We start from the raw sequence: 22048 nt of genomic DNA, 5'->3' as shown, positions 1-22048 counted from the left end.
ATTCTCAATGTCTCCACCCTCCAGCTCCCTTGAAGAAATAGGTAGGAAAAGGCAGAGCTCCAGATGAATCGAATTTACAGTGCTCCGGGGTGGCAACACAACTCCCCCTCTTATTTTGGTGGGCATAAAATGCACAGAATTGGGCATATGTACGTGGATTTATGTCTGATTTCCTGGAACCTAAAGATGGATGCCCCGAGAAGATGCGGTATACCCAAGTGTGCATAAGTCCACGTGGCAGGCAATGTCCTTGAGTTTTCACTGATTAGACAGACACATTTACTGGAATACCGCAAAGACTCGGGCCATTAATTTTCAATTTTCCGCGAAATCATGCATCATCAGACATGCATGTACCCAAATCTGTACATTTTATGCCCGCAAAGAATAATAGGGGAGCCATGTTGCCACCCCGGAGCACTGTAAGTTTGATTCTTCTAGTATCCTGCCCTTTCCACCTTTTTTTTTCCTTCTTTTTTATCCAAGGGTGCTAGAGGGTACCGTAGGAACTCGCCAAACTGGCAAACCTCTAATGCATAGAAAAGAGGTACTTGGGGCATAATACAAGCAGATCTGTGGTGCTCAAGTCCGAGCCTGTGCTTTGGAACGCAGGCAGGATAGTGTTGGCCAGTATTGTAGAGCCCTCACTAACTGAGCGGACATATGGACGGGAGTATGCCGCTTCCTGTGCTTACTGTCGGGCGCTCAAAGAGGGTTGGAGGTTTGCCAGTTTGGCGAGTTCCTACGGTAGGGACATTCAATGAAAATCATTGTCTTGCATATAATTTCTGGCGGGCATGAATGTTGCAGTATGCTTACAGACTATGCATGATTTCCAGGAAAGTTGAAAATCAATGGCCCGAGTCTTTGCGGTATGCGTGTGTGGGAGGCATCATGATCCTTTTGGCAGATTTCTGTCATTGTCCGGTACGCAGAGGGGGATCGCTTTTGGCCAGTTTCGCGAGTTCTTGAATGTAGACTACGTGTGCTCCCGTTCTTCCGTCTGACCTTACTGTGGGTACTTACCTACTTACCTACCTATTTAATACGGGCAGGTTCTCGCAGGCAGCCGGCCATTGTGCCTTCCATGCTATTGTCGGGCAGGTATAATAAACCTGCAGTGCGGTTATTGGTGAATGCCCGTTCAGTAAGCCGAAGGCATCGGACGGATTCTATTGTTGCCTTGCGTTCTGTCTCTCCAGTCATCTCAAGCTCGACTCGTGCCAGACCTATCTAAAGGTGTACCTCCCACTTGGAATTGGTCGCCCGAACCCAACAAGGCAAACAGTGCTTGGAGACTAGACGGTGAGCAACTACAACAGATGAAGGGTCTATTCTGACTCCAGCCTGACGCGGATTGCACCAAGCTGGCCATTAAAAGGCGAAGCCCCTCCATCAACCTCATCTTCGACACGCTACTAGATCTTCGAGAGACCAAACCTTGATTCGACAACCTACTCATTCACGCCACTCGCACCATCTTCCAAACACAAACTTGGGACACGTTCTCTTCCCCCATATCACCTCCGACTTCCCTATCCATAAACTTCAGGCCTTCGCCATCTCTTCCCATTCTTACTTACATCTCGCCCTTCTGCCGGTTGGAACAAGTCCGCCCGTCCCTTCTGTGTGTACGCACAAACTGCGCTGCTTCCTACCACATACAAGCGCTCTCTTGAATCATTCGACAATCACCAACAGAGATCCATCAGCCATCCGCTGTTTTCTTTCCTGAACTTTCGGGCCACTCGCTCTCAGAACCATGGCGAAACATCGTAATCGGAAGGCTGAGGGCCGGCGAGGAGATACGTCGGAGACATCTGCTGTCCCGTTCGGGAAAGATTGGAACAAGGAGAATACCTCTGTCAACACCCAAGCTGGCAAACGTTACCCTCTCCCAGGAACAGTCGTCGACTTGTCCGGACCGAGATCAGACTTCTTCCAGCAGATTGAGCTTCTTCAGAATCACAAGCCTGCCCGTTACGAAAGCCTGCTTGACTTGACAAACACCGTACGTAAATCCCTATCCACGAAGTCTTGTGAGGCAGCGGCTGATTTTCCTTTTACATAGACATCTAGCGTCAACAAGTCCAACGTACGCTTGTTCAACTACACGCGCGAATGGGTCTCTTTGGGTGATAAGAAGCCCGAGGATGTGTACGACATGGTACACGAGCGCGATTTCGTCCGGCAATTCCCCCGTGTGCACAAAGAGACTTCTGAAGCCGAGTGTTTAAGAATCAAGATGTTTTACCACAAGATGAACCAAGACAAGGCATTCCGCTTGATGCAAGCTACCAAGGATTGCGAACCAAGATTGCTACTGGCACCTACTCCGGATGATGGTATCCTCAATACATCCAAGTCGATCAAAACTGAACTTGGGAGGAACCCTAACAACAGAAAGAACGGACTGGTACATATTATGAACATCCCGGAGATCTTCGATAATGTAGTGGACTACATCAAACCCGCCGTTGCCGACCTGACATCGTTGGCAATGGCTTGCAAGGACACCGCTCGATTGATCAGTGGTCGGTTTGCAGTTTGGGACTTCTCTTCGGGTAACTTCCATCTTGAGAAAGGCTACAAGAACGAAAAGGGCGGAATCCGCATGAATACCTTGATCATTACACCAATCACCCAAGTTGCAGCTGCTAGCCCTCAAGACAAGCCGTTTGAGCAGGAGTTCAAGTTGTTGACTAAGATGGTTCGTAAAATGTGTATCAGTCTCACGAGTTTCCGAGACTTGATGCTGGACCAGATCCCTTACCTCAACACCAAACTGGTAAGGTTGATGATCAAGTCAATGCCCAATCTTGAAAGCATCGCCATTACGCGCTGCAAACAGCTTGATTTTACCAAACTTGACTCCCTCCTTCGCATCATTCAGGAGAAGAATAGGCTTGCAGCTACCGGCCGCCACAAGTGGGTGCGCTTGGATTTCTACCCGTATTTCTTCGAGGGTCCAACTTCTGCGCCCAACACACTGGGATCTTTCGGGTTGACCTACCACAAGCCAACCTTTGACGTGCCGAAGGCCGTCTTTGCTCGGATTATGGCGTGCTGGGATCTTGCCGCGACACTCGGCGTCGACCTTCTCAGTGACAGCTCAGGGATTTGGCACTTCATTCGTCGTTTACCTGGTCCAGATCCATTCTGGGCTTACAAAGCTCGTGAAGCGGTCTTCACATGGGAACGCTATAGGGTCTGTTCCTATCGTACTTTCGACGCGTATCGGAAACTCAACAGGCACCTGTGGAACGAGTTAGGCGCCGCAGTCTGTGGCGATACAGCTGAGAAAATATCTCGTGAGCCGAAGGAGAGGGAGTGCAGTGGATGCTATACCCTTCTCCCAGATTATTTCTTCTCCAACACCAAGAATCTGGTTTGCTGGGGATGCAGAATGGGTGCTTTTGTGGCGAACCATGAAGACAGCCATTTCCGTGACCGCACCAATCGCGTCATGCAGATCTGGTTGGGTAACCGGAAGCGTTGGCTTTTTCAAGAACTCATTTATCTACCCAATGACAGGGACGAGGAGAGAGATGCCCTCAAGATGGCCAAATTGACAGACAAAGCTTGGCGTTACGAATTCTTTGAGTTCAAACCTGGCATGCCCCGATTTCCGCAGGCGATACACTGGGAAACGCATCTATCCTCAACCAAGAGGACAAGACAGCTTTTGTGGCCATTGACCGGACGGACAAATCATCGTGAAGGTGGCCCTCAGTATGAGAACGCATACCTCATGGCTGGACTGAATCCTATGTGGGATGAGCGGACGAAGAAGAGATATCGAGACGTAGACAGAGCAAATCGTCAAGATTTCTTTGGCATATATGTTTCAGATTTGCATGCCCTGCCTGATTGGGAGCCGTACAATCGTAACTGGGAGGCAAGAGAAAGGGGCAAGGCGGATTTGGAGAGGAAGCCTTCGGCGTATTTGGGGAATTGGTAGAAACCACATTGTCACGCTCAGGACGCATCGCTCAGATTAGGAGACGATGGTCGATGTTGAGGACTGAAGTTGATCTCGGCGGGCTTTCGAGGTGCTGGACGGTGTGCCCTTGACGCGTTTTATTACGCAATCAGATACTGTATATCATTGCACCGTTCAATCGCCCATCTAGGTCTCGAGATATGGAAAGTTCGTTGAGAAAACCCACAGATACCTCGTTCTGCGGATGGCTAGTGAGAAGAAGAGGAGAGCCATGTCATCACATATCTGGCCTCTGGTGCAGTTCGTGATAATGTTTTTCTTTTCGTCAGATTTTGTCAAGCATTTGTGAGGGGAGAGGTTAGGGGGTAGGAAAGGGACTTGACGCTAAATCATGACTGATAGGCTATATAGGGATGGAACTGTTTTCTCTTCTTTTTTTTTTCCAGGTGCCTCGTCAGTTTTTCAGACTTTCATAGTTTCTTCGAACTCCACTCCAGGTTTACCATCCAACCTTTCTTACATTGGAGGGGTTTTAGTGTTGCTATGTTAGCAGAGCACTCAGTAGCCACGAAATTGACCGAGTGTCAAAAAGAAAAGGAGAGATCGAAGAAGATACCTGAGTGACACTCACATGAAAGACATAACGCGGGAGCTGCGTAAAGATAGGGGTATCATATTTACTTGGGCAGGCAACACTCGCTAACACGCTAATCATACAATGATACATACAAACAACAAAAAACACCAAGGCAAACTGCGAAATCAAGCCTCACCGTCGGAGACATCCATAACCTCCTTCTCCTTCTCCTTTCCCTTCTCCCGTTTCCTCTCCCTCGCTCCCTTCTTCTCCACCTCATCCATCATCTCCCTTGCCTTTTCCTCATCCTCACCCGTCCTGACCGCTCCAGGAACGTTCGTAACATGCCTCAAGTTTCCAAAACTCAAACAGTCACTAATCCTCTTCGTCCCGCTAAATAGCATCACCATCCTTTCAATCCCACACCCCCACCCGCCCGTTGGCGGCAGTCCGGACTCCAGGGCCTGGACGTAACTCTCGTCCACCTCCATTGCCGACTCCCCTTCATCGTTGTACACACCGGGAGCTAAGCTAGCCTCGCGCTTGGCGGCGTTGAGCTGGTCCACAAACTTTTGCCTTTGCGAAGCCGGGTCGTTTTCTTCTTCGTACATGTTTGCGAGCTCCTTGCCGTTGATGAAGAGCTCCGTGCGCGCGGACACGTGTTGGCCTGTTTTGGGGCAGACAAAGCTCTTGGAGAGGGGTGACATACAGACTGGGTGGTGAATAATGAAGAGCGGTTTGGTTAGGGAGTAAGGCTCGAGGAATTCGCTGGCTAGGTTGTCGAGGAGCTTGGCGAGCGTGATGTCGGGTTTGTTCAGTCCCGGGACCTCGATTTTGTGCTGCTTGAGAAGAGCGAGGAGGTCCTCGTGCGATGAGGAGGTGGAGAGGTCGGGGAGCTTGAAGCCGAGGGCGGATTCAAGGGCGGGTATGAATTCGAGTTGTTGAAAAGGCCGCTGATACTGCGACATGTCGATGGCAGGCAAAGAGTCGAGCTTGGTGGCGATCAGGTCGCGGCAGTGTGAGGCGGCGCCGCAGATGAGCTCCTCGGTGAGTGATATGAGGTCGTCCAGGTTGGCGTAGGCGTTGTAGAACTCGCACATGGTGAATTCGGGGTTGTGCGTCTGGTCGATGCCCTCGTTGCGGAAAGCAGGGCCGAGCTCGAAAACTTTGTCCACGCCGCCAACGACCAGACGCTTGAGCCAGAGCTCGGGGGCGATGCGCATCGCAAGGTTCTTGTTCACCGAGGTCTCGGACGCGGTGACGGTGAAGGGCCGGGCGGTGGCACCGCTGGCGTTTTCGGCGAGGATGGGCGTCTGGAACTCGAGGAAGCCACGCTCGTGAAAGAAGTCGCGGAGGTACTTGATCAGGTGCGATCGCAGCCGGAGAGTATCGATGGTCTTGCGGTTGACCAGCATGTCAATGTGACGGTGCTGGATCCGGACTTCCTCATCTTCGAGCTTGAAGGGCAGGGGAGCCAATGCTGGAGTTAGGAGCTCGGGCAGCCTTGTGGCTTCGATACTCAGTTCACCAGTCGGTGTTTTGGTTGCTCGGCCGGTGATGGCTGTGTTGGAAGAAGAGGTTCACGGTCAGTCATGCCACTGTGATTGTCATATGATTGATGGGCAAAGAACAAGGGAAAGAAGACATATGGGACCAGAGTCACGTACAGACAATATCGCCTCTATTCAACAGTTTGGCAAGCGCCTTAAATTCTCCTAGCTCGACTCCTGTAACTTGCAGCTTATTGAAGTTACAGAGTCCCTGAACATGCTCGAACTCGCCTTTGAGGTCGAGGAACATGAGCTTGTTGCCGGCCCGACGGACAGACTGTACCCGGCCATGAATGATGACCTCTTCGTCGGCATGCTTGCCCATCTCAACATCCTTAAACTTCTCCCGGAAGATGGGGATCCGCATGGGCGCACCGCCTTCATGGCGAATGCGGGGATACTTGAGGGCATTGGACTGTATCAACTCATGCTGCCGAGCCAGGTGGTAGAAGCGCAGGTACGCCGTGTTGCGGGCGCCCACTGGCTTCCACTTCCAGGCATACGGCCGCAAGAACTGAAGACAGGGAGTAGATGAATTCATTATTGCTTCTATCAAGATTGTCATGAATCAGTTAGCATGGCGGGTTGTCTTGGACCAAGAAGAGCTGTTGACAAAAGTGGTGAGGGGGATGGGTAAAAGTTCAGAAATGGAGCATAGTGTGATCATGCACGCGCAAGCGCGTGTCAGTCGCAACGGTTCTAATGTTTTGGCAGATCATCATGAAGAGTAGGACATATGGGCATGTGATTGTATATCGGAAGAACTGTGTGTTGGTAGACTTACAATCATGGTGTTTGCCCCAGTGTGTTTTGCCCACCTGGAGCTTGATGTAGAGGCGAAAGATTTGTCTCGGCACGGTCCATGCCGCCTTTTATGTCGTACTCTTTTTTTTTTTCTGCCGCTCGGGCCGTTGTCTGCGAACTCAGCCGAAACTGGAGCGGCTCTGTGTAAGAGGGGTCGTGGCCAATCAGAGCCCCCAATTGGCCTCACCGAGCGTTACCGGCTCTTCACCTTGTATCCCTTCTTTACCGAACTTGGGCCTCCCACTCACCGTGAGAGCGCGGAGGGCCGCAGCCTAGCATTAGCCGCGCCCGTACCGCCTTTTAGGTGAGTGAGTGGGTCAATGGGCAGAAAGCGGATCCAAAAGTTCTGTAAGCCAAGAGAGAAGCTGCCTGGAAGCTTGTTGCGCCCGCCCGCGAAAGAGAGTGTCGTCGCTTCGCTGCAACGGAGCCGCTGACATCAACCTACCCGCGACGCATCACCTTCCACGATCCCAAAAGTAGGTCGCCCCCCCCCAAGACCCGGTCTCAGATCTACAACTTACAATCCCAACAACCAAAAGCTCCTCTAAACACCACGAGCTTTTGTCTATTCACAGCGGCACTTGAACGTTTTTCTTTCGAGTCCCATCTCTCCAAATCCATTCAAAATGTTCGGACTCGGCAGGCCGCAGCCCACTTCGGCCGAGAAGATTGCCGCCGTTGAGAACGAGCTCAAGGTTGTCGCTGAGATGCACTCTCGGTATGTTTTCTTTCCTGCATTCTGTACCCCCTCCTCTCCCTACCTTTGCTTTCCCCCTCTTCCTCTCTTCTTCCTCTCTTTCATTGTACCCTTAAATCCAACTCTCTTCTTTTCCCATAAACCCATTCCTTCCTTCCAACTCTATCACTCCAACCGTCCCCTACCAACACCCACACCCATCACCATAACCACACCCATGACCATATCCACCGAGGCAACTAACTAACATGACACTCTTCAAACAAACAGCATGGTCAAGATCTGCACCCTCAAGTGCATCGACAAGTCGTACCGCGAGGGCGACCTCAGCAAGGGCGAGTCCGTCTGCCTCGACCGCTGCGCCGCCAAGTTCTTTGAGACGCACCAGAAGATCTCGGACCAGCTGCAGAAGGAGACCCAGGCCCGTGGTGGAGGTGGCTTCAGCATGTAAAACAGCCTTTGTTTTTTTTTGGATTACTGGAACGGGGAAGGAAGGACACGACGACAACAAAACAAAAGAATAAAAAGTTATACCCACCCGCTCGCATTGATCCGGCTTCCCAACCCGCCCGCCGGCTCTTGGTTCTCGGCAGACAGAGGATAAGCAAGACATGGAGCAGGAGAGGACATGAATTAGGTGCTAGGAGAAGCGGGGGGGAGGGAGGGGGCGCAGTGTCTACCTATGAAAGAAGGCCGAAGGACTGCGTCCCGTGTATTATACACCTCAACACCATAGCATTGTGACTTTTGGAGATAGAGGATACTGTGGATAGGGAACAACGCACATATGCGGCAACTGTTGGTTGAACATTGACGAGATACTCGATTCAACGACATTTTACGGTTGACCTGTGATGATTGTCGATGAACACCGACGGTTCTGCCTGGGCATTCAGCATGATCTGGAAATCAATGAGAGCAAGGACCAGATACGAGTATGAAGCCACTCGGATAGCATCAACAGTGAAGAACATGTTCAGTCCCTTCTTCCACGGTCGCCCCATATACTCGATCGGTGTTTCAAGCACCGAAACTAACTAATGAATTACCTGCTGTAGCTATACCCAACTCCTTCCTTGCCTAATATCTATTGTTACGTATACAAAATCCGGCCTCTTCGACAGCCAAAACCCGGGTATTGTTGGATTCCTGGCTGCAACAGACCGGAAAGTTAACAACATAAAAGAGAGCAAAAAAGGCGAAATCCAATAAAAGATAATAAACAAATGAAACAAAGAAAAAAAAAAAAAAATTAAAAAAAATTAAAAAAAAAAAAAAGGCTCCGTGCATCCATTCATGACCTCCCACTTCCAGCATCCATACTTTTCTGAAAGACAACCGACCTATGCGAGCTCCCCCGATATACACAAATGAAACCGCAAACCACGCGGCACTGACTTCTTTTGTCTCTTCCAGAGATACCTCTATTATCCAAAAAGAAAACCATCTTGCTCAACCTCCCACTCTCACCTCCTACAAACAACAACCAACAACAAAACACTACAACCACAACAACCACCTCCCCACCCCAACCACTCCCCTCCCAATCCCCAAAAACACCCTCGCAATCATCACCACAAACCACACATACCACATAAAGCCCACCAGCACCCACTCAACCGCCAACCACCCAGCTCTCCTCACCCACCTAAAGCGCCTCCGCCGTCTCCTCACCATTCGGTCAATCATATCCACCACCCTCTTCACCTTCAGCCGCTGGTGTGTCATCAGATCGCCGCCGGCGTCGTCCGCCTCCTCAGCCGCTCGCCTCGTCATCTCCGTCAGCTCGCCGCTGATTCGGCTCCGCAGCGCTTCGACACGGTTGGTCATGTGCGGGGCGGTTTGGGTTTGGAAGACGGCGACGGAGGACTGGAATGCCGTTGCAGAGTTTTGGATGGAGGTGGAGAGGATGTTGGCGGCCAAGGGGAAGACATCGATCTGGGAAACGGGGCGGACAAGGAGCTGTTGACGAGTGGAAGGGTCGGGGGAGAGGGCGACTATGTCTGGCCAGGAGAGACGGGAGTTGTTGTTGATGTGGCTATCAGCGGTTGTGGTGTTGGCGTTTTCGTGGTCGGTCTTGTTGGAGGTGTTCAAGAGCTTGTCGGCTTTAGCGCGCCTGTCGATTTCCATTGCGTGGATGCCGGAGCTTAGGAGAAGCGCACGTAATCGGGCAATCTCCCGCTTGGAAACGATGGTCTGGGGAGGGACGGGAGTGGCGTTCTCTCGGTCGGCGGCTATGGACCAGCATCCTGCTGAGGAACTGTTGGCGAGTTGACGTCCTTTAGCCATGGATAACATGGCGTTCAGGCGAGCGTCGGCGTCTTGTACACCACCAGCGTCTGTATTGACGCTGCTCTTCCGCGAGCCTTCCACGTCAGGTACGTCGGAAGGCCCCCATGGACGTAAGGAAGTGATCTCCAGCGGACCTGGAGATGACGTCGGCGATGCATTCTGAATGTCGATTTTGGGCGGTTTCAGAAGTTCAAAGCGGGAGGACCGACGGCTGAGCGGTTGCGAAGGGGGACTAGCGCTAAGCAAACCGTTCGGGTCGATCGAGCCGCCAACGGACTTGGTCTTGCTATGACGCTTTTCCGCGGTGGGTATAAACTGTGGCATAACATCCAGGTAGTTCTTCTCCCCGTTCGCCTTTCCGTGGTTAGACGGACTACGACTGGCTTTTCGTGGTGGCGACCTGGGTAAGGATCTGGACCTTCCTCGACTCTCCGCATCAGACTCATCCGAAGAATCATACTTGTCCAAGGGACCTGGGGCAGCCTCTTTTCGCCAGAACATATCGCTGACTTTGGAAACACCACTACGCAAAACACTATCAATGCGTTGACCCCGGAATAGCCCTTTCAGGCTACTGTTACCATCCTCCCGAAGTTTGTAAATCCCTGTGCTCTTATTCGACTTTTGGCTAGAGTCGGTTCCTTTTGTCACTATTTTGCGAAGAGGACTACGGGAGGTCTTCCGCTTGGGAGGTGAAAGCATGCCAGTTCCAAATCCTAGTGTGGTTGGAGACTCTACTGGTTGCCGATCGTACAGAAACTGCGTTGATTCGGGGTTCTCGTCTCTTCCGATGTGTGATGGGAGCTCAGCCAAATGCTCGTTACTGCGATCTCGGAATATGCTCCTAACTTTGGTCAGGGGGTTTTTGCTCGGTGACCTCGCTATCGGTGAGCTTGGTCTCGATGGCCTTGCCGACATGTCCGTGCTTAGTCTAGGAATTAGTGCGTCATGCATTGGCCGCAAGTCAGGCGAATATGGCGGTGATGTATCGTAATCCGTTGAAATCCGCCCATCGCCACTCAGTGACCCAACGCCAGCCCGTCCAGCGAGAACCTGTGCCGGGGCTGGCTTGGCTTGGTACTTGGTATTAGAACCTTCCAAATCAGCCGGCTCAGAGCGGGATGCCGGCCTGCGGCCTTCAACATTGTCAGCCCCATCAGACGTCGATGTAATCCGCGGCCACTCCTGACCCTTTTCGGGCATCGCTAATCCAGCATCTGGGAGCTTCAGCTGTTGCGTATCCTGGTCATAAAGAGGATGCGCTTCGATATCTCTCTGCTCCTGAGCAATCATGTCTTCCATCTGCCTTGCCAGTATGTCCTTACCACTACTGGAGATGGTCCCGTGTCTGCCCCGTCGCTTCCGATCGCTGTCTGTATCAGACGACTCTGAAAAGGAGCGTCTATGGATGCGAAGAATATCGCGATTGTATATGGAGCTGTTGGCTCGATGGTGGGATTCCCTGATCGCCCGAAGTTTCTGTTGTGCTTTGTCCCGAGCCCGACTGGCACTAAAGCCGTGCGGTTGCTCTTGATGCGCCTTTTGTGTTGTCTTTAGTTCCACAACTTGGGGTGACTGTTCCGTGCGAGCCTTGTCTAGAGCCGTGATGCTGTTGGAGTTGGAAAAGATCTTGCTTGAGCCTGGAGTATCATCTCTTGAGAGCGAACGGTAAATTTCGGCACCACCTTGGGGAAAGAGGCGTTTCCAATTCCTATCCTCTACAAGGAACTTGTTGTCGTCCTGTTCAAGCCAATAGATGTCTGCGATCATATCTGCCGGATCTACGGCCCAATCAACCCGTGGTCGTTTCAATTTGGGTGTTGCTGTTGTCGGCTTAGAGCCGAGGGACTGGGGCGGGATTTCCTGAGAGAGAATACGAGTCGGAGAGAACGGAGGTATCGAAGGGTTTCCCGGTATTCGGTCCTGGCCCTTGGCGATCCATTTGGCTACTTCGTCAACCCATTCAGAAACCCTTTCAACATCGTTGAAGCCCTGACCCTCTCCATCCAATGTCTTTTTCTCACGAGCCCGAATTTTTCTGTTGCGGATATACTGCAGCGGATTATAAGGACGACCAATCGTTGTTTCAGCGTCATGAGTGGTTGGTCTTGAAGGGAAGTTAGGGCCATTAGGCGTCAGGGGAGGGCTAACGGTGGAATATGTTGCTGATCGGGCGGCCTTCAATGGGGGTAGCAGTTCTAATAGCCGTCTGTATTGTGCCATCAGCCCCAAGTATTCCCTTGCCTTCTGCGCTCTTGCCAAGGTCGACTGGGAAAAGTGGTACTGGTATGCTTCGAGACCGGCTGAAGCTTGCAGTGACCGTGCAGATGCGATGCGCGGGGAGTGGTCCGGTCTAGGTGACATATTCCGCGAAACTTTTCTCTGCTGCTGCAGGTGTTGTCGAAGACTTCCTCCGGTACTGTTTTCCGGCACTGGTCCTAGTCTTGAAGGCACTGGCTGAGAGATGATCCTTCGCGACGCTATCCTTCTCGACTCGCTCAGGTTAAGAGCCATGTTCACGATATGGGCCGACTCCATATCCAGGAGCGCCATGCTGGTTCGTGGGGATGGATTTGTTCCAATGACTGTCTCACCCGCCGAAGAGCCGCGGTTCGACGTGACCGCACTGTCGTTGATGGAGGATGGTTGTCGAACAGATGGCTCAGTTGTCGACCCTGAGCGCTGAACAAGCCCCAAGCCTACTTCGTTTGAGGGGCCCGTAAGTTTGTGCCGGCCAGGCGACCTGTCCAGGCCATTCTTAGTGATCTTATTCCTGCCATGCTCTAACAAGCTCTGCCTCTTAGGTAACTGTAGTTGGGTATGTTGAGTATGCGCGCCGAGGGCGGGATCCGAAAGGAGAAATGCGCCATTCGTTCTGTGCTTATGAGCACGGAGGGCGCCTTTAGAGAAATTTCGGTCATCGGCGCGAGGGTGATGGGAACGGGGGAGTCGCTGATCAGGCGGTATACTGGCGTCGTCGTAGTCATCCTTGACGTCGTTGAGATCCGAGGAAGTTACAGAGACGTCAGGGAGGTTCGTCGTGACCTGGTGGTCCTGGCGAGAGATGGCTGTCGAGGCATGATCATGGCGGTCAGAATCGAGGTCGGGTTGTTTGGTTGCTCGGCGCGGACGAAGGTTGGATGATGGGCTGGCATCTGGGTCGGTCATTGCTGTGCTGCGCCGTCCACATGCCACGTCTTCAGAGGAAGCGGGAACGGAGGAACTAGAGTCGCATGGAATGATTAATGACATGCATCGTCGTCAGTCTTGCCGTCGTCGCGTATGAGATGAAGAGGATGCGATCCGTCGTCTTGGCGTCCGAGGCGTTGTTCGGCTCCTCTTGTGTCCGGTTGAGATTCGTCGCCAAAGTCTCTCCGTCTTGTCGGATCGGTTCTCGTGATAGTCGCAGTGAGGTATCTGTAACGATCTTGGTCTTGGGGAGGTCTGGCTGGCTGGGCTGGGCGCTTTTCCTGCGGCTTCAGTCTGCCCATGTGAAGACAACGGGCCAACGACGACGTCAGACGGGCAAGGTACCGATGCAGCTGCTATGCTGGGTCGTGGGCTACTTTCTATTCGTCGCCGGGTACATTATACTACTTCTAGCGGCGCGTGTAAGGCAGAGAACAATGACCCAGTGGAGTGTGACAGTAACAGGCCGCTGAAAGGAGTGCTTCGATGCGTTGGGAGCGGGACAGATGATGGGAACACGAGGTCGAAATCGAAGGTCAGGTCCAGGGCAGTGCATGGGATGCAAATAGTACCTGCCGTACGGGGCTGTCTCTCCCGGACACTTACTGGTTCCACGGCGAGCATCGCCCTGCAAAGCTCACTGTTTCCTGCTGTGGCCCGTTGAAACGGCGGATCGTCCTTGCTGTGCAGTGTCATCGACCTTTCGGCAGTTCCATCATAACTGGAAAGGGGGGGCCCTGGCATCCAGCCGAGCCACCTGCAGAGCCTGCCTGCAAAAGAACCAGGAAACGAGGAAGTGGGGCAGGGGCAAAGAACCCCACTGTTACCCGCTATGGATCACGTTCCGCTGGGCTTGGGGGTCACTGCCGACTGGAAGCGCAGCTCCTCACAGGGCCTGGGCTGCCGTTTGTCGATTTTGACGCATGTATAGCACCTTAATCTGCATTCTTGCATCTAGGTTCACATGGTGATATTGTAACGTGCATAACACTGCCTGATAATTGGCCATCATCTTGTGGCTGATCACGCAGTAAGTACAGTGGTACTTTTTCCATGTGGTGGGACAACAACAAGAGCTCCCGTTGGTAGATGTGTTCAACTCGGTCCTCTTCGTATACTGAATGTTGGTAGTGACAGGGTTGGTTTGCGAGAAAGAAAGAAACCCCACAACTCTCGTTGCGATGTGATCAACAAGGGGTATTTCTCTACCGTCCAACCATCCTTTAGCAGTGAACTACAATATCATGGAAGCCATTATTCCCGGCAGGGATGGCGTGTTTCAAGCAGAACAAGGCAAATGTATGACATACCCAGCGTGTTTATCACTTTGATTCATAGGACGGGGCGTGCAAGAGATCGATAGGTAGGCATGTGTGTAGTGTATGTATGTGGTGGACCAGACTGCAGAGTTCAACGCATGTTTAGTACTTAATCTGTATCTTGACCCTGTGCTGGACAGTGCTGTAGGTTTAGGTGAGATTAAACCATCTTGAAAAGCATTCCGCTTATGTGTGAAGTTGAAAACGCAAATTAAACAATACTGGCGAGATGGTCCATCCCTCAAAGACCCATGTACCATTTACCATCATGTACCCAGTACCACCAATATGAAAGATCGGTGTTGTCTTCTTGTTGACATCATCAACAATGTGTCCCGCAGGACCAGCTGTGTAAGTCGATATTTGCCCCAAACGCCCAATGAAAATACAAAACACTTTGTAACAATGCAAAAAGGGTTAGAACACTGTTACCGCAGTAACAGCACCGTTCTTCAACACCTCAAAAACGAGTCCCGGGAATCCATACAAAGTAGTTGTGGAATCTGCGGGCCCATCAAACTTCTTGGCCATGCCACCGGCGTCTGGTGCTGCCGCAGCGCCGTCTCCTTCCCAGCCGCCGAGAAACTCAATGCTGCTACCGGGACTGTCTCCCCAGCCCCTATTAAGAACCATGCCCCTTTGCGCCTTGCGCGCCTCATCTTCAGAAGGGTAGATGGACTGCCACTCTTTGCGCAGGCTCTCCTCGATTTGCGGGAAATCCGACTCTGAGTTGATCACAACGTCCGAGGCAGACGAAAGATACGGGATTTCCCATCGGCAGCGACGGTGCCGGTTAAAGGGATATGACCCAGGCACATTTCCGTGCAAAACAATCTTTGTGGCAACAAGGCTGTCGGCATTGGCTGTGAGAAGCCAGTCCCTGGGAACGTTGGGTACATTCTTTCCCTGCTCCTGGGAAGGCGGTACCGGTGATGGCGCCGTCGGCTTTGAGACCAACACATCGAATCCATGGTAGAAATAGTTGTAGAAGCACTCGCCTGACACGTGGCCTTCAACGCTGACATCACTGGTTTCATCGTCGCTGGAGTGATAACCATCCGACCCAGCGTTTGCCGATGATTGATCTGTATCTGTAAGGTCGTCCTGATGCTTCAAATCAGCACTGTCTGGTCGCTTCAGGGCATCGCTACCAGTCCGCACTTTGTGGGCGAACATCTTATGGTCGTTTTTCCGGTATATGGCATCGGGAGGACCCAAGTGGGATACAAGGTCTTGCGGAGTTGTCTGTCCAAGCCTGATCCAAAAGTGCTGATCCGTCCACTTTCGAAAGACCTGCAGTTTCCCTGCCCCGTAAATCTTGATCAGAGACACCTCGTCAGGAAACACCTCCTTTCCCTTAGTGAGTGGCGTGAACGTCTTGAGACTGGGCAGCACATCAGTCCACAGCGTCTGTCGGGCTTGTGTCCACGAATCCCCACTGAAAATACCCATGGTCTCGGGGACTTGCGTGGATGGCAACAGGTCAACCACGTTCTTCTTGGCCGAGTAGCTCGCTTTCTTCATGAGGAAACTGAAGGCCACACCGGGCCAGGACAGAACGTAGAGCCCATATTGATCGACGGCGTTGTCTGGCGTCTTCGGTCCATCAATGAACTCGCCATCATAGGTGGGACCAAGAAACCGCTGGTAGATGTGACGGAACGTAGGGCCCGCGGGGTTATCGGTTGGTGGGGTAGATGATGTGGAAGGGCGAACAAGATCACGCTCCTTGTTATCGGCTGCCTTGAGAAAGATATGATTTTTGGTAAAGTCCACCACCTCGATTAAGCGTAGTCGCTGCTCTGGGGCGTCGAATTGTAGACGAATGCCGTTTGCAGGGAGATCGATAATGACAATCGATTTCGTCGGCTCGGTTGGACTGTACTTGACATCGAGATTCGGGAACCGCTGGGGCTCTGTCTTGAGGCGAGTCAAGATATCGTGCAACGACGCTCCAAGGACCAACCAGCCGAGCGCTCGCCCGGGATAAAGCTGGGCGGAGAAGAGAAGGGGAGAAATCGGCGGGGAGGTAGGTGTCGACATATTGAAACTTGTATGTGCTGATGAAGATGTTTGAGGTTGTACACTGCTTAAGGTGGTATATGGGAGCGACGGAGATGGGACGAACTCGTACGTCGAGTCTCGTTCATCCAGTTGGCTTAGTGGCAGGACGGACGGTTGAGAACGGCGGAGAGCGATATCATCTATTCGTATCGTAACTTGGTGTGTAACTATACTGACTTTGTGTCAGAGAGCGATGAAGAGGGCAAAGATGAGAGGATTAAAGTTCTTCGTTGGTTGTCAGATGGGTGGTTGTATCATCGGTTGGCGAAGCGGCGCTTGCTGGGTGTTGTCCGTCAAGGTCCCCTCGTGATCTGGGGGAGGGCGGCCCCGACCATCGGCAGCTGCTCCAGATTACGTAGGTAGAAGTACCAACGTACCTACCTCGAATCACATGAAGGCGAACGAACGGCAGGCGGCGGTGAAAGCGGCAGGCAAGACATGGGGCAGATGGGGTCAGCACTATGTACGTTTAAACATCAGTGCTGGACTCTGGAGCCAGGAGCGGCGTGATGGGATGGGGAGGGCCGGGACACAAAGAGGGGCATTGAGGGGAGGTTGTGCTGGCCGCTGTCCGCTGTTTGCTGACTGGTCAGCGTCACGCTCACAGCGATGATTCCGGGCTCGCTGTTGAAGATCAGTGGTCTGTGCGTTTAGTTTACTTGCACCGGAGAGCGGTTGCCCCAGCGATGGCCCAATATGGACACTACACTGCAGCAGTGTGGACAGTGGAGACTGATGTTGATGCCTCCTGTCGCGCCAAAGCAGCACAAGGCAAGCAAGTACCCAACTAGAACAGCAAGCAGCGAACGCTAACATTGGAAAAAGTGATATCCGCCATCCAACAAGACCACGGCACCTACCCAGGCGAGTCGCTTGCATAATCGACAACCAAAGCCCGGGCTCGCGACGTCCAGTCGCTCATTCCCGACGGCGTGTAGATTCTAACACGCCAATCTCTTCACGACGACGCTGCCGTCTTTCGCAGGTTTCCAGCTCGTCGCACATAAGAAAAAGACATCGACCGGCCGATCAAACGACCCACGATTTCGCTCCCTCTCCCTCTCTGCCATCAGCTCTTCGATCACCATCACCAATGCTTTTTGGATTGATTCTGGCCCATTGTGTACCTTAGCTCAACAGTCGTCACTTCGCATCTTTTCGTTTCTCGTCCCTCCTTTGGCCCAACTTTCTCCCCGATTTCGCGACCTCGACCCTTCGATAAAGCATCGTCCAATCGCGCAGCTCCAGCATGGAGCGTAAAAAACCATCATCCATGTCGCGTCCACCATCCGTCACCGGGACGCGTAGCAACAGCAGCATGCGACCTCCTCCTACCAGAAACACGGCGTCTTCAACAGGCCGCCAATCAGCCCTCCGAAATGCCTCCGCACCGGGAGGATCTCGCGCCGAGCGATCGGGCGCCGCCTCCCCCGCAGACTCACAGGTATCGGCAACAGCAGGTGCGAAGCGTAAGGAGCGCGATTTCGACCCGGAGGACGAGGGCACCACAAACATCAATGTCGTTGTGCGCTGTCGAGGACGCAATGACCGGGAAGTCAAGGAAAATAGCGCCGTTGTTGTCAAGACGGAGGGCCTCAAAGGAAGGATAGTTGAGCTATCAATGGGTCCCAATGCAGTGAGCAACAAGACGTATACCTTTGATCGCGTCTTCTCGCAGGCCGCCGATCAAGCTATGGTCTTCGACGAGGTGGTGAAGCCTATCCTGGAAGAGGTAAGGACTACCAAACCGATCAGGGCCTGTTCATGGCTGACTTGAACCAGATGCTTGCCGGTTACAACTGCACCATATTTGCTTACGGCCAAACAGGCACGGGCAAGACATATACCATGTCAGGCGACATGAATCAGACTTTTGGCATGCTTCCCGACACCGCAGGCATCATCCCCAGAGTCCTGCATGCTCTCTTTAATAAGCTTGAAGTGGATGACAAGGAACACTGCGTGCGATGCTCGTTTATCGAACTTTATAATGAAGAGCTGCGTGATCTGCTTTCGGCAGAGGACAACACAAAGCTCAAAATCTTCGACGACAACTCGAAAAAGGGCCATGCCACGACTATTGTGCAAGGCATGGAGGAAAGACACATTTTGAGCGCGGCAGACGGCCTCAGATGGCTTCAAGAGGGCAGTGTGAGGCGTCAGGTGGCCGCGACAAAGTGCAACGACCTCAGCAGTCGTAGTCACACCGTCTTCACCATTACCGTTCATGTCAAGCAACAAACCGAGAATGGGGAGGATTATCTAATGGGAGGAAAGCTGAATTTGGTTGATCTCGCTGGCAGCGAGAACATTCAACGCTCTGGAGCCGAGAACAAACGTGCTGCTGAGGCTGGTCTCATCAACAAGAGTCTGCTTACCCTTGGTCGCGTCATCAACGCCTTGGTCGACCGCAGCCCCCATATTCCTTACAGAGAATCGAAACTTACACGTCTACTCCAAGACTCTTTAGGTGGGCGGACAAAGACGTGCATCATTGCGACAATATCCCCGGCCAGGAGTAACATGGAGGAGACGATATCCACACTTGATTATGCTTTTAGGGCTAAAAACATTCGAAACAAACCGCAGATCAACGCGCTACTCAACAAAAAAACATTACTTCGCGAGTTTGCGACCGAGATCGAGAAACTGAAAAGCGAGCTGATTGCTACTCGTCAACGAAACGGCGTCTATCTATCGAACGATGCTTACGAAGAGCTGACTGTACAAAACGAATCGCGGCGGATCCTGACGGAAGAACAAGCGGCCAGAATCGAGACACTCGAAACGAACCTTCGAAACAAGCTCCAAGAGCTGTATACGATGACATCAACATTTATGGGGCTTCGAAAAGAGCACGAAGCCACAAAAGCACAGCTAGATGAGACCAAAGATGTGTTGGACCAAACCGAGCTAGTGCTGGCAGCCACCAGGAAGTCGTTGGCGGAGGAGGTGCACCTCCGAAGGGCGCATCAAACAACCGAACAGAAGCTTGCGAAAGTGGGTGATGAGCTTATCTCTACCGTCAAGCGGACCGTCCAAGATGTCGAAGGGCTCCACGCGAAGAACAGAAGAAGGTCCGACCTACATGCGCTCAATCGTAGCACGTGGGCCATGTCGCAATCGCAAGTCACAGGTATTACTGAGCTTGTCGAAAGTCGGATTGCGGAGTTTCGCAAGGGGCAGGAGGAGCATATCTCCAGCGTATCAGAGCGAATGCAAAGTTTTGTCCAGGAGGAGCTCGACAAGCTGTCCACAACCCAAGCCTTCCTCGATCAAAACTTGGAGCATTTCGCAGAGTCTAGGACACAGCTGTTGGAGCAGAAGCAAAAGTCCAAGGAGGAGATGGACAACGTGCTGGAAGAGATCAAGGTTGTTCGGGACACCGTGAAACAGCGCGTTGGAGAATCGCTCCAGGCTATTGCCTCGGCGGCTGAGCGGATTGCAGGTGATGTCCTGGGCGAGCTAACTACTTTCCACAGTCAGTTACATGCTTCGTATAGCTCGCTTGGGAAGGAATGTAAATCCATCTTCGGGGATCTGCTTCAAACAATTAGCGCCCAAAAAGCCGAAGCTGAAAGACTCCGGCAAGAGCTCGAGGGTGCTAGTCAGACCATTGTGGAATCCAACGCAACTGCGTCGGCCCGGATTCAGGAGGTTTTGGAGGAGGAGCGAAGACAAGCGGCCGAGGAAAGGCAAAACCTTCTGCTACAGATCGGCTCCCTCATCAATTCGCAAGCGGAGAGGCAAGAGTCTCGCCTGGCCGGGAAGACAGCACTTATTCGACAAGCGGTTATGGATTCGAATGCGACGTTTGAGGGCAGTATGTCCGAATATTTGGATGGCATGAACGCTTGGAACGAGAAGGACAGCAGACTTATGGAGGATGTTGTCAAGTCTCGTGATGCGCTCAAGAACAAGATGAAGGACGACTGGGCGGTAAGCTACCTGTGCTGTGTCTCATTTGGGAGACTCATTTACTAATGAAAGCCGCAGACTGCCGACGAGCACAGCAACTCTATACAGAATACCACAAAATCTGTCCATGCCGAGACGGTTCGTGTAGTCGATGCTCAACTCAAAGATCTCGATACACAGATGCAGGATCTTGACCAATTCGTCTCTCGCGCCCGCTCCGAAAACTCCGCGCACCATGAACAACATGTCGTCTCGATGGAGAACCTCACCTCAACAGTCGAAAAGTCATTCATTAACATTGCGGACCATTTTGGCGAGCGCTTCGACCGTATCCGCGACCTTAGTGGCGAAATGGATAACGATGCGAAGATCCTGCGAGAATCTCTTGAGCCGCTTGACGAATCCCTCCGTCAGCCCCTTGCCGCCCTCCGCGAAGACATCCAGAGCACCAAGATCCGCGAGTACGAGCCCACCGGTGACACCCCCGAGAAGAAGCGCTACGAATATCCGACGGACCTTCCGCGCACCGCGGGCCATGAGACGCTCATTGCAGGCATGCAGGACAAGCCTTCGACGACGCCGACGACAAGCCCAGCTAAACGTGCAACGATGACTGCGGTATATAGTGATATCGTCGTGTCGCCTTCACGTTCACCCTCCAAAGTGCCATTGTCTGTGCCTGTTTCACCCAGGAATAATCCCTTCGGCACGCCCGGACCCGCCACGAGCACCCGAAATAAGTCGCATCCCATAGACCCGAGTTTACGAGAAGTGAATCCGAACCTTGGTGGGGGGACATCAGTTTTTGGCGAGTTGTCATCCAGCACAATGTCAATGGCGCCGCCATCTACATCGGTGATCGGTTTCCACGCCAACAATACGGACCACATTGAAGAGAGTGCGACGCAAGTACCACTCTTTAGAAGAAGTAATCGGAGACAATCACCTCGTGTATTAGCCAAGAAAAAGATAACGGGTCATGCTGGCGGGATCATCACGGAGGGCCTGGAAAACATGCCGGTGACGACAGATGCCAGTGTAGGCATTGCGGGAAACAGGAGGAAGACTCCACGGCTAGGTTGAGTTGATTTCGGATTTGGTTTGTTGGTGGCCTTTTTAGGGAGTTTCGAGAGTTGGGTTAGGGAACAGGAGAAGTAAGGTCAACATCAGTGGGAAGAGGTGTTTTGGCGTTGGTGGGACCATTAGGGAAGGATACTTTTCATCATTCTTATTTAACTATGTTGGTTTGGTTGTTTGGCTGCTAAAAGAATATTCCCGATGACGGAACGGGGTGGTTGGTTTGGCTGTTGTCGCTTATGTTGTACTCTTTATCGAGCACTGATACCCTCATCATATATCAACTGGTTTCTCCTTCATTGACAGTTTTGTGGTGTCCGCTTCATCGCAGTGGTTCGGTGGATTGGGAGAATTAGCCGAACCTTGCTATACAGGTTGTTGTGCGCTCAACCTACTTTGTGCAATATCTTTGCGTCATGAGAATGGTATCCATATCTCATTATTAGGATCTTGGAGCTACAGACATAGGCATGACAACTTTTCAGAACCTTACCCTCAAAAAGGAGTCAGGAGGGCAAAGCAGAGATCCTCAACAACGGATTCATAGTTCAAAAAGTCAGGGGAAGGTATCGAAAAAAAGGAATGCCCACCTGAGCGAAGGTGGATATGTTACTGACT

At 52.2% G+C, this 22048-nt stretch overlaps 7 protein-coding genes across 7 annotated transcripts; 4 read left to right on the top strand and 3 right to left on the bottom strand.

Annotated features, from left to right (window-relative positions):
- Positions 1 to 554: 554 nt before the first annotated feature.
- On the top strand, positions 555 to 716 carry NEUTE1DRAFT_28719 (uncharacterized protein; the record flags this gene model as incomplete). The annotated part of the gene is made up of 1 exon (XM_009856627.1): positions 555 to 716. A coding segment is annotated over one exon (162 nt), but the record flags the coding sequence as incomplete, so codon positions are not given.
- Positions 717 to 1762: 1046 nt separating this feature from the next.
- Positions 1763 to 3961, top strand: NEUTE1DRAFT_149754 (uncharacterized protein; the record flags this gene model as incomplete). The annotated part of the gene is made up of 2 exons (XM_009857502.1): positions 1763 to 2011; positions 2072 to 3961. The coding sequence occupies 2 exons, from the start codon at positions 1763 to 1765 to the stop codon at positions 3959 to 3961; spliced, it is 2139 nt and encodes a 712-aa protein (XP_009855804.1).
- Positions 3962 to 4639: 678 nt separating this feature from the next.
- NEUTE1DRAFT_125697 (uncharacterized protein) lies at positions 4640 to 6860 on the bottom strand (the record flags this gene model as incomplete). Its single annotated transcript, XM_009857501.1, has 3 exons — positions 4640 to 6081; positions 6188 to 6584; positions 6855 to 6860. 3 exons carry the CDS (start codon positions 6858 to 6860, stop codon positions 4706 to 4708), a joined length of 1779 nt encoding a protein of 592 aa, XP_009855803.1.
- Positions 6861 to 7358: 498 nt separating this feature from the next.
- NEUTE1DRAFT_90162 (mitochondrial import inner membrane translocase subunit tim-10) lies at positions 7359 to 8398 on the top strand (the record flags this gene model as incomplete). Its single annotated transcript, XM_009857500.1, has 2 exons — positions 7359 to 7592; positions 7842 to 8398. The coding sequence occupies 2 exons, from the start codon at positions 7501 to 7503 to the stop codon at positions 8020 to 8022; spliced, it is 273 nt and encodes a 90-aa protein (XP_009855802.1).
- Positions 8399 to 9071: 673 nt separating this feature from the next.
- Positions 9072 to 13031, bottom strand: NEUTE1DRAFT_90158 (uncharacterized protein; the record flags this gene model as incomplete). Its single annotated transcript, XM_009857499.1, has 2 exons — positions 9072 to 11390; positions 11427 to 13031. The coding sequence occupies 2 exons, from the start codon at positions 13029 to 13031 to the stop codon at positions 9072 to 9074; spliced, it is 3924 nt and encodes a 1307-aa protein (XP_009855801.1).
- Positions 13032 to 14448: 1417 nt separating this feature from the next.
- NEUTE1DRAFT_90155 (uncharacterized protein) lies at positions 14449 to 16414 on the bottom strand (the record flags this gene model as incomplete). Its single annotated transcript, XM_009857498.1, has 2 exons — positions 14449 to 14677; positions 14798 to 16414. 2 exons carry the CDS (start codon positions 16412 to 16414, stop codon positions 14558 to 14560), a joined length of 1737 nt encoding a protein of 578 aa, XP_009855800.1.
- Positions 16415 to 17708: 1294 nt separating this feature from the next.
- NEUTE1DRAFT_149749 (uncharacterized protein) lies at positions 17709 to 21723 on the top strand (the record flags this gene model as incomplete). Its single annotated transcript, XM_009857497.1, has 3 exons — positions 17709 to 18167; positions 18218 to 20374; positions 20432 to 21723. 3 exons carry the CDS (start codon positions 17709 to 17711, stop codon positions 21434 to 21436), a joined length of 3621 nt encoding a protein of 1206 aa, XP_009855799.1.
- Between the last annotated feature and the right edge of the window lie 325 nt (positions 21724 to 22048).

Source organism: Neurospora tetrasperma, assembly GCF_000213175.1.
Source record: "Neurospora tetrasperma FGSC 2508 unplaced genomic scaffold NEUTE1scaffold_81, whole genome shotgun sequence".
Classification (NCBI taxonomy): Eukaryota; Fungi; Ascomycota; class Sordariomycetes; order Sordariales; family Sordariaceae; genus Neurospora; species Neurospora tetrasperma.
This window is presented reverse-complemented; position numbering and strand designations above follow the sequence as displayed.